A 12,669-nucleotide genomic window follows, 5' to 3' on the forward strand; every position below is an offset into this window, starting at 1 on the left:
TTATAAATATAACATCTTAAGTCATTGCCATGGCAACCAGATAACATCTAATTAAAAACAACAACAACAGGAATGACAAGGTTATGGAAAGGTGAAAAGTACAATGAAAATTAACTTATATGTACATGCATAAGGTTTGACCTACTCAATTAATTTAGGAAAATAATACAGTGAGTGTTCTGCATGAACTAATTGGAATGATACAGATCGATGTTGCCTTGGTAATACTTGAATCAAATAAAAAGAAACAATGTTGCAAAGAACCCGTTGCCATGGCAATAGCTTATTTCCCTCTAGAAAGGTAAAAATATTGATAAAAATGTAGAATACATGTATGATCATCATTCCATTTTCAATAATTTTTTAAGTACTAATCGATATATGTTTGTGACTAAATTTATATATATAAAACATCTTAAGTCATTGCCATGGCAACCAGATAACATTCAATTTAAAAAACAACAAAACGGGGGTGACAAGGTTATGGATAGGTGAATAATACAATGAAAATAACTTTTATGCATAAGGTTTGACCTACTCAATTAATTTAGGGGAAATAACAAAGTGAGTGTTTTGCATGAACTAATTAGAATGTCCAACATTGATGTTGCCTTAGCAATACTTGAATTCCACGATAAATATCAATGTTGCAAATGACCTGTTGCCATAGCAACGGCTCATTTACACAAGAAAAGTACCAGTTTTGATTAGAAAAATGACTATAGACTCTGATTTTTCTTTCATTTCTCCTAATTTTGTGATAAGAATTGATATGTTTGCTGTTAACATACAAATAATATCTGAAGCCATTGTCATGGCAACCAAATTACATCTAATTTGAAAAAAAAAACATGGTTGACAACACAATGGACAGGTGGAAAATACAATTAGAATTATTCTGTATATGCTTAAGTTTTGAACCCCTCATTTGAACATAAAGTATAGAATGAGTTCTGCAGGAGTTCTTTAGAAAGATAAAAAAATTATGTTGCCTTGGTTACGCTTGAATTAAATTCTTTTTAAAATGTTGCAAAGGGCTCGTTGCCTTGGCAACAGCTTATTTCCCTGTAGAAAGGTAAATATATTGATAAAAATGTAGAATACAGACATGTATGATCATCTTTCCATTTTCACTTGTTTTAAGGTACTGATCAAGATATGTTTATGACTAGATTTATAAATATAACATCTTAAGCCATTGCCATGGCAACCCGATAACATCTATTTTTTTCAAAAACAACATGGATGACAAGAGTATGGAGACTATGGACAGGTGAAAATTTCACTTAATGTGCATGCATAAGGTTTGACCTCAATCTAGGGGAAACAATACAATGAGTGTTCTGCATGAACTAATTAGAATGATAAACATTGATGATGCTTTGGTAATACTTGAATTCAATGATAAATATCAACGTTGCAAATGATCTGTTGTCATAGCAACTGCTCATTTTCCCAAGAAAAGTACCAGTTTTGATTAGAAAAACTGTAGTCATGGTAGTGGTCTGATGTGTCCAAGACCTTGAGACGGCTTCCAAAAATGGAGTTTAAAACGGCTGTTGATATATAAATGGACATAGCTCACTTCATATCCGTCTGGGATGATTATATGATTTCGTGTCTAGACCATGGTTTCAATGGTCAAGTAATACATTATGACAAGTTACACGGACAGCCAGTTGTCCTGTATATTAAAAGTAATCCAAGATGGCTTTGAAAATGGAGCTTAAAATTGCTGTTGCTGCATTAAAAAACGTAGTTTCTTTAATATCCTGGAATAAGTTTATGCCATAGTGAAATGTGTCAAATTATACATAAGGACAAGTTACAAGAACAGTTAGTGTTCAAGTATGTCCAAAAATCCAAGGTGGCTTCCAAAAATGGAATATAGAATAGCCCCTGTTACTAACAAATGGACATATTTCGTGTAATATCTGCCAAGTGCATATTATTTTGATATCAAAATCATGGTTTTAAAAGTCAGTAAATACATCATGTACATTGGAACAAGTTACAAGGACACAAGGACAGTTAGTAATCCAGTATGTTCCAACATCCAAGATGGCTTCAAACAATCGGAGTCTATTGAATTGGAGCCTGTTGCTTAAAAATTGACATAGTTCATTTAAATCCACCAAGGAAAACTGATTTTGGTGTTCACACTTTGGTTTCAAGTTTTAAAAGATACGTTTAGACTTGTTACAATGATATCCAGTTGTCCATTTTGCCTAAAAATCCAAGAGGGTTTTCCGAAATGGCATCCAAAATGACTTCTATCACTCAAAAATTATCAGAAACCTGTAAGAAACAATTTGGTGTCTACACTGTGGTATGAAGGGTCCATTATTACATTAGGACAAGTAACAAGGATGGTTAGTTTTCAATTTTGTCCAAAATCCAAGGTAGATTCTCACAAGTGGATATCATATCCACTTCAAAGTAACAGTCGCCATTTTAGAATCTATTTATGGAAGCCATCTTGGATTTTCAGGCAAAATGGACAATTATACATCATTGTAACCAGTCCCAACGTATCATTTGATCCTTGAAATCCTAGTGTAGACACCAAAACAACATCCCAATTTGTATTTAATGTACTTTGTCCACTTTTAAGTAACATTAAAACCCCCATTTTCAAACAATCTTTGAATTTTTGGACACAATATTGACGCCTGACTGTCTGTTCAACTGGACACAATGTACAGTATTAGTTGACCCTTGAAACACTTCTGTAGACACCAAAATCATATCCCCAATGTGTATTAGTAATGAACTATATGTCCATTTTGAAGTAAAAACAGTCAATTTAGACCCAATTTTGGAGGCCATCTTGGATATTTAACATATCATTCCATTGATTGTCCTTGTAACTTGTTCTAATGCATTAAAAAATGGTTTTATGATAATGGTTGAGACATCAAGATCATATTCCCCAGACAGATATTGAACAAACTATGTCCTAATTTATTATTTGACTCTTGTAACTATGCTTTAGACACCAGAATCACATTTCACAGGCGGATATAGAATGATCTACGTCAGATTTGATTAAAACCAGTCAATTTTAGACCCCATTTTTGTAAGTCACCTTGCGTTTTTTTTACATACCAGACCAATGACTGTCCTTGTAACTTGTCTTAATGCATTACACGACCCTTTAAACTATGGTTTAGACAGCAACATAATATTCCCCAGACAGATATTGAACAACCAATGTTTATTTGTAAGTAACATTAGATATGGTTTTACAAAACTTTTTTTGTAAGCCATCTTTGAAATGTGGACATACTAGACCACTGACTGTCCATGTAGCTTGTCCTTATGTATTGACCCTTGAAATAACAAATCATATTACCCAGACAGATATTGAGCAAACTATATCCTAATTTATTATTTGACTCTTGAAGCTATGGTTTCAAGACCAAAATCATATCTCACAAGCGAATATAAAAGGAGCTATTCCATTTTCAAGTATCAGCAACCGTTTTAGAATAGTTTTTGGAAGCCATATTGGATTTTCAAACACACCTGTCATTGTAACTTGTCCTAATATTGTTAGACTCTTGAAACCAATGATTTAGACACCAATATATCATCCTCTAGGCCAATATGAAATGAGCTATGTACGCTTTAGGTATCAGCAACCATTCTAGATTCAATTTTTCGAAGCCATCTTGGATTTTTGGACATTCCAAACCACTGGCTGTCCTTGTATTTGGCCAAATGTACTACTTGATCCTTAAATCCAATGAATAGAAACCAAATTAAAGCCATTTTATCAAGTAATGGATAAATTGTGGATTTTTAGCTCACGGCAGCCAGTGAGGGCATCATCTTGGAACACCCTTGAGTGCTTAAATTATTTTTAACCTTTCAACCAGTAAGGGCATTTTTATCGTATTTGACCAGTCTACTTTTCATGTAAAATAACCAGTGAATAGATTAAACTTCGTGTTGAATAGATTCAAACGTTACTTTAAAAATTATCACAGTATTACAAAATTTTCTTCGTCAAAATCAGCAGTGTAATTTTGAGGGGGCCAGATATGACGTATCGAGCAAAATTTACTTTAAAATGTTCTCACCGAGCCAGCGACAGAGCAAAAAATTTCATTTTGTTTTTCATTTTGGGTACATTATTCGTAAAATAATATTTCACCCATCTCTCACTTTCTCTTTATTTTTTTAGTAATGATTTTTTTTTGGGGGGGGAGAAGGGTTGCTAAATTACTGGGAATTTTCTTGATGGAAACTTTCCATGGGAATAAATTTGACTTTTGTGGGAATTTTTTAAATTTTTGGCAATTTTCAGGAATTAAAAAAAAAATGATGGGAATTTTCAAAAGTAACAATTTTCTGATATTTATATGCAGGAAATAGGCATATCCTGGCAGATGATGCTTAATAGTGCTTTGCTATCATATTTCAAGCCAAGTATGCTAAAACAGTCAGACAAGGCATGATTTCAATGATCTCCATGTAAAAGATGATTTACTGTATTTACCTTGATTTGGATATCAAGACCATGTCGACTCCTTACATAGACCTAAGATTTTGAGTTATCAACCCCTATAATCCCCTTATATATTGATATGTTGAACAGCTTTAAAACACATATCACCCCAAGACGCTTTCTTCAAAATGGCCGCCTGCGAATACTTTGAACGAAATTGTCCAGCATCGTGTTTCGGGCATTTATTTGAGCCCACAAAACTCTTATTTCGATGCCATGTATACACAACAAAAAAAGTAAGTCCCCCCCTAAACAAACATCAATAATTTCCGAACCAATGTGAGTTTTTGATATATTTTTACATGAGCGTGTAGGTAATTTTATAAGCTACCCTATGAGTAAATGTTGTGGATGAATCTTACGTCATGCTTCAGTGAGCACCGTCAGAAGGCAAAAATGTCACTTTTCAAAAGTCACAAGCAAAATATCACGACTTTGATTCCATTGTATTGGAACTAATTCCACATTCTCATCATGAAAACTAGTCAGAAGGCTTGGAAAGGGTACTTTCTAAAAGACGATACAACTTTTTAAGCTAAATTTCACGGTTGAATAAACTCAAGTCCAAATTTGCTATAATTGGATTTTTACACATTTTTTTCAAGAAAAAATGCTAGAATATGATGACAGTTATTTTGGGGAAGACTATCTCCAACAACATTCACCGTTTCACGGTTCAATGAACATTTATTGGAAACAAAAAAATGCGATTTTCAAATATCGTAGGCAAGTATTGCTTCATTTTTCTAACTGAAAATGATCTTTTCTCAACTTTTTTGTTATGTTCATGACCAATTAACATGCTTCAATGATTCAAAGGTGTCAACTTAAACATTTACGCTTATATGAACATGTGGAATATGATTAGCTCTTTTTTACGTTATTGGAAAAACTGCAATTTGTAACTATGGATATCTGTCACACAACTCCTTGCACAGTTCATTTGATTTGATTTTCATGAAAATCCCGATGTTTAATGCATCAGTGAGCACACAATATTCGAAAATTATGCAAATGAGAAGAAAGTTCAAGGCCTTGGCCCCACTCTCTACCGAATCGAATGGTTATTTTGGTGTGTGCACATTTTGGATAGTGTTACTCTGAAGCCATGTGCGAAGTTTCATTAAATAACTGTTGGCAGAAGTAACGAAAACCGTCCATGAAACAAACCCTCATTTCATATTTGTTAAAATTTTGACTTCCTCTCTCATAGACTTGTGTACATTATGGGTGCATATGTTTAAGCATACGTAAACCCCTTATTCAATATGGTGGAACTTTTTTTCAAGACTGTCTATAGCAATGTCGTTTGGCAGTAATGTTTATCAACCTATGGGCAGAATTCTGTGCAAAAATGAAATCGATTTGCTTGTTTATGGATGAGTGAGCACGCATCAAAGTGGGAAAATTGGTATTTTCAATGACACAGACTCATTTTAAAGGGTAATAAAGTGAATATTGGGGGCAAATTTGGTTTGAAAGGTGTCTTTAATTGCTGTTGTTTTTATCATCCATCATTTCTATCATCAAACACTTTCAGAACTTTAGCCATTTCATGGTTGAGCGAGCACATTCGAAAATTTAGGAATGAATACTCTTTATACTGCATAAATGTATTCTTTTCCTAACAATTTCTCAGGATCAGTTGAATGTATGGACAGATCAGTGGTGGATCCAGAATTTTAAATGGGGGAGGGGCCTATAATCGGGGGAGCCATCAACATTTTCAAATTTTAACATGATCTGACAAGCTGTAAAAGAAAATACCACAAAACCCTATGATAACACGTCACAATACAGGGGCCACAGAGCAGTTTTTAAAGTGGGGGGGGGGGGGGGGGCTGACCATGTCAAAAATCACAATCGTATTACATTTTTGTACTTGCTTATGGAAAAAAGTGGGGGGCTGAAGCCCCCCAGCCCCCCCCCCCCCTCCCCGCTTCCGCGGCCCCTGCAATACATCGTGCTCACTCAACCATGAACATACGATATCAAAATTTGGTCTGAAATGGTTAAATGATGGATAGTAAAACAGCATAACACTATAAAGTTCACCTAAAAACAATTTTTGCCCAACTTTGTATTTGCACAATCTGAAAAACGACTCTTGTGACTTTCAAAAATGGTCATTTTTAATTCAATCTTTAATTACTCATGCATGACTCAACCGATCAATCTCATTTTTCCCCTGGAGTTGCTTAATGAGTGTATAAAACCACCCATGAAATATCATATCTCAAAATTATTTGGTTCAAAAGTTACAGCAGTTTGATTTAGGGGGGACTTACTTTTTTTGTTGTGTATATAATGAAGGTAGATTGTGCTTATCATTTAGCATTTTTATGTTCAGCACCCCCCTAAAAGGGGAAAAATGAATAAATAAACATATTTTTATCGAAATTTGTACTTTTCTGGAGCCATTTGCAACATTGATATTCATCTTTATGTTCAGCATTACCAAAACATAAGTATTTTTTTTTCAACCTAATGGAACAATGCATAACACTTAATGTTACTCTTGTTCAAAATTACATGTAAAAGAGCAGGTCCAATCTTCTACATATTAAGTTAATTTTATTGTATTTCCGTCTGTCCATTATTTTGTCAGCTATAATTTTTTTGGGTAAATTAAATGTTATGTTATTGCAATATTAATGCCTCAATATGTTATTTATAAACAACAAAAATGTACGTGTATCTTTGGCACCCTAACTTTAGTAAAAATAAATGAAATATAAGATTCTACTAGGTATTTCTTTAATCAAAGATGGTCTTTTCTGGAGGAAAAATGATCCGTTGCCATGGCAACCGAACACACATTTGCAAACATTGATATCATTAAGTTCAACCGTTACCAAGGAAGCATCAGTTTTTATCAGTTTTATCATGCTATTGTACTCATGCAGAACACTCACTGTAATTTTTGTTCAAAACTTAATGACTGTTCAAACATTATGTAGATTAAGTAAAATTTTATTTTACATTCCACCTGACCATTATCATTTCAACAGTAATTTTTTTGTATTTATAAATTACATCTTAATCTCAATGGCTGAAGATGTTTTCTACATATCAACAACAAGCATATATATGCTTAGCACCCTAAAATTAGGTGAAATGAAAGAAAAATCAAATTTTACCATGTTCTTGTTTATCAAAGTTGCTTATACTTTTCTAGGAGGAGGGGAACATTTGAATTACTAACATTTGAATTACTAATATTTATCATTAAATTCAAGTATTACCAAGGCAACATCAATTTATTATTCTAATGAACTCATGCGGAATACTTAGTAAATTTTTTGTCCAAAATCAAATGACTGGCCAAACCTTTCACACATTGAGTTATATTGTATTTTCCACCTGCCCATGATATTGTCATCCAAATGAATATTTTTGTAAATTAGATATTATTTGGTTGTCATGTCAATAGCTTTAGATGTTATTCAAACATTTTGCACCAAACATATCGATGTTTAACACACTAAGATTAGGGGAAATGCAAGAAAAATAAGATTCTATAGTCCTTTTCTAATAAAAATTTGTACTAAATGATCCGTTGCTAAGGCAACAGGCCATTTGCAACATTGATTTTTATCCTTGAATTCAAGTATTACCAAGGCTACATCAATCTGAATCATTCCAATTAGTTCATGCAGAACACTCACTGTATCATTTCCCCTAAATTAATTGATGAGGTCAAACCTTACGCATGTATATACAAGTTAATTTTTATTGTACTTTTCACCTATCCATAACCTTGTAATCCCTGTTGTTGTTTTTAAATTAGATGTTATCTGGTTGCCATGGCAATGACTTAAGATTTTATATTTATTAATTTAGTCACAAACATATCTCGATTAGTACTTAAAAAAGTTATTGAAAATGGAATGATGATCATACATGTATTCTACATTTTTATCATTTGTTTCCTTTCTAGAGGGAAATAAGCTGTTGCCATGGCAACGGGTTCTTTGCAACATTGTTTCTTTTTATTTGATTCAAGTATTACCAAGGCAACATCGATCTGTATCATTCCAATTAGTTCATGCAGAACACTCACTGTATTATTTTCCTAAATTAATTGAGTAGGTCAAACCTTATGCATGTACATATAAGTTAATTTTTATTGTACTTTTCACCTTTCCATAACCTTGTCATCACTGTTGTTGTTGTTTTTAATTAGATGTTATCTGGTTGCCATGGCAATGACTTAAGATGTTATATTTATAAATTTAGTCACAAGCATATCCCGATTAGCACCTAAAAATGATTGAAAATGGAATGATGATCATACATGTACATGTATTCTACATTTTTATCAAAACTAGTACTTTTCTTTGGTAAATGAGCCGTTGCTATGGCAACAGGTCATTTGCAACATTGATATCTATTGTTGAATTCAAGTATTACTAAGGCAACATCAATCTGCATCATTCCAATTAGTTCATGCAGAACACTCACTGTATTATTTCCCCTAAATAAATTGAGTAGGTCAAACCTTATGCATGTACATATAAGTTAATTTTCATTGTACTTTTCACCTGTCCATTGTCTTGTCATCCCTGTTGTTGTTGTTTTTAATTAGATGTTATCTGGTTGCCATGGCAATGGCTTAAGATGTTATGTTTATAAATTTAATCACAAGCATATCCCGATTAGTACCTCAAATATGATTGAAAATGGACTGATGATCATACATGTATTCTACATTTTTATCAATATTTTTACTTTTCTAGAGGGAAATAAGCTGTTGCCATGGCAACGGATCTTTGCAACATTTTTTTTTTAAATTTAATTCAAGCATTACCAATGCAATATAAAGTTTTATCTTTATAAAGAACTCCTGCAGAACACTTTCTGTAGATTTGGTTCAAATGAGGGGGTCAAAACTAAAGCATACAGATTAAGTCAATTCCAGTTGATTTTTCCTCCTGCCCATTGTCTTGTCAGCCATGTTATTTTTGTAAATCAGTTGTTATTTGGTTGCCATGGCAATGGCTTGAGATATAATTTATACATCTAGCAACCAAAATATCTTTGTTTAACACTGTAAAATTAGGGGAAATTAAAGATAAATCATATTCTACAACGTTTTTTTAATCAAAATTTTATTTTTCTGGGGAAAAACAAGCCGTTGCCATGGCAACGTACCAAATGGAACTATCTTGTTGATTTTGAATGTTTCTAAATTTTATATATATTTAATTAGAAGCTTGAAAATTATCATTTTATTCATCTATATCATGTTTATTTACCATTTACATGGGAATGTATGTCATTTTTGAGAAATTATTCCGTTGCCATGGCAACGGCCGAAAATGACATTTTTAAATTTACCTCCCATCTTTAAAATAAATCTTACGGCATATACTAATACTTGTGAAAGTTTCATGCTTTAGTCAAATTTTGCACAATTGTTCGGCTAATCCGCTCTACTATGATTAATGTTCGATTGATTAATAAACACTTTTACTAGGGCATTATACAAGTATGCTGATGCAAAATATTTTGTATCATTTTGGACATGAAACATGCACTTGTTAACTAAGGTTATTTAGGGTTTTTATATATATAAGATGACAAGATTTACTGCTGTTTTTAATTTTGTAAGGTGGATACAGATATCGGATATGGATAATTTTACTTTTCACATGTATCATTGCTATTATTACTACTGTACATGTACATGTATGTTTATGTACCTGTAGTATTTTTGACATAACTAGTTGTGCATAAGAGATATAATGAAGGTTTAATTGATGTTTAGAGGTTGAATTTGTAACTAAATCTTTCAATCATTTTTTCAGGGGTCTGGAGTGTTCATCTTTGAAGGGGTGATGTCATCGATGAAGCAGCAGGAAGCTTGGGTCATCCACTTCCCAATGCCTATACGTTGACATTCCCCTGATGGAAGCCCTCCAAATCCTATTCTTAATTGAAGAAGGTACAGGTACAATGTATATACATGCAATCTATTTACCAAAAAAGGGAAGATTTTGAAAAAACAATATTTGGCATAAATATAGAACGATGTTGAAATGTTTATAATGTTTATGACAAATTGTAAGTGTCATGGATGGACGACCGTCAGTATCAACAAATCTTTTTTCCTTATTTTTTGCGATCTTATGGAACAGATCGATTCAGTAGGGGAGAGTTATAGCGGGATGGAAAATAGAGATTTGTTTGTTTGGGTAAAGAAGTTCGTTCGCCTTCTTCCATTGTTTACATTCCTTAAAGGTGTTGATTTCGTTTGCTAGTTTTTTTGGGCCAGGCTAGCGATTGGAATGTGGAAGTGAAAGAGGGCAAACTGACTGGGTTGCTAGGCGTTCAGGGCTAATAGAAGTCCATTGGAACTTCAGTTATTTTACTACTTTGCTTCTTATTCATGTTCTTCGGCTCGCTTGCATTCTTCAGTGATTAGAGAGAGAGAGAGAGAGAGCGAGAGTGTGAACAGGTGTGGAAGCAAGGAGTGAATTCCTTGGTGGAAGTGAGCTGTGAGTGGGAGTGGCTGAAGTGACAAGAGTCGCAAAAGAGGATTAATTGACTGAGAGAGCAGTTGGGGGAGTGGTTAAGAGAGTTACGTAAGTTGGAAGAATAATGGAAAGCCGAAGAACTTGAATTTGGAATCGGGGTACACAATAATTAAGTTCCGTTTTATATACTTACATTATAGGCGGATTAATTTCGCACATTACACCAAAGGTGATAGGGTCGACTTGGAAAGGCTTTTTCGCCACGCGGTGTTTGACCAAAAAAGGGATAAAAAGGGAGTGATTAGTTGCCAAGGGGCAGTTTTTCGTTCCCGATTTGTTTTGCCGCCGTAGGCCATGTCGGTTTAATTTTTGTCTGTCGTCGGTCGTCCAGCCCAGAGATGCGACATTTATTATTATCCAGCATGTAATTTGACTTTGATTTAGAATAAAACCTGATACACAACTTAACTTCATCGAACTTGTCATTCTTTGACTCCCGTCCTTTTTTTGTACGTGGGCAGCGCAAGACGGTGGGCGGCCACCGGCCGTCTTGCAAAGCTGTGCCGCTACATATACTTTTGTCTTGTGTAAAAGTTTGCCCTTAAAAGGGATAAATTTAAAACAGACTGTGCCAAACAAAGATTTCTTCTTGCCACATCAATTTTATTCCACTCATAAAATAATTCAATAATCTTGAACTTAGAATTATGAATACTACAACCATATTCCCTGTCATAATCAAGGTTATTATACAGGAGAGCATACAAGGAGAAGGTTAAGAAAAATGCAACCAAAGCATTATTCATAAAGAACTGGTCTATGACTTTGTTAATCTGAAATTATCAAATGAACAAGACACAATTGCCAACATTTGTCACAAACTTTTCACTAAAAAACCCAAATGTAGATTACATTTCATAGGTACAACTTAACTCCATTCCATTCAAGCTCTTTCGTTACAAGAGAAACAATTATTCCTTACCTCCATAATCAGTTTTCTATTATCCAGGTTTTCTCTGAAAGGGTCTCTTATGCACAAGCTGGCTGCTATTGTTAATATGGGATCCACACATCTGAATTGAGGGAATAGATAAACAGAATTAATATCAGCCATTTAAAATTATAGACAGAGCGGCCAATGTAATCGGACCCCAAATCCTACTATTTTCTAAGAAAAATCCTAATTTCAACACAAAAATCCAAATTTTGCCACAGATAAATCACTAGCAAAATTTCAGCAAAGAATTTAGCACACCAGTGATAAAAATAACCACTAACTGTACAGTTGACGTACATGTGCGTTACTTGTATTAGCTTCTTGTTCAAGTGTCCTTACTATTACTGTTGACTTTTTTTTATTTTGTTATCTGGGACTTGACTTTTACAATTTCACTTAAAGGAAAATGAAACCTTTGAAACAAGATAGCTTATTTCAAAATAGAAAAATCAAAGAAACAGATCAACGAAAGTTAGAGAAAAATCGGACAAATAATGAGAAAGTTATGAGCATTTGAATGTTGCGATCACTAATGCTATGGAGATCCTCAAATTGGCAATTAGACAAAGATGTGTGATGTCACTGATGAACAACTCTCCCCATTACTTTAGTACATATTTCACTTAAATTGCCTCTTTTATCACATCTATCAGTAGATCATGTGTTCTTTCTATAGGAGG

At 33.6% G+C, this 12,669-nt stretch overlaps 1 protein-coding gene across 1 annotated transcript in view; it reads right to left on the reverse strand.

Annotated features, from left to right (window-relative positions):
• LOC121411660 (ATP-dependent RNA helicase DHX30-like) overlaps positions 1 to 12,669 on the reverse strand; it is a 44,091-nt gene that overhangs the window by 14,140 nt on the left and 17,282 nt on the right. Inside the window, exon 15 of the mRNA XM_041604483.1 lies at positions 11,975 to 12,065. Coding sequence (XP_041460417.1) covers positions 11,975 to 12,065 — 91 coding nt within the window. The remainder of the gene's footprint in view (positions 1 to 11,974; positions 12,066 to 12,669) is intronic.

This window comes from Lytechinus variegatus, chromosome 3, assembly GCF_018143015.1.
Source record: "Lytechinus variegatus isolate NC3 chromosome 3, Lvar_3.0, whole genome shotgun sequence".
Classification (NCBI taxonomy): Eukaryota; Metazoa; Echinodermata; class Echinoidea; order Temnopleuroida; family Toxopneustidae; genus Lytechinus; species Lytechinus variegatus.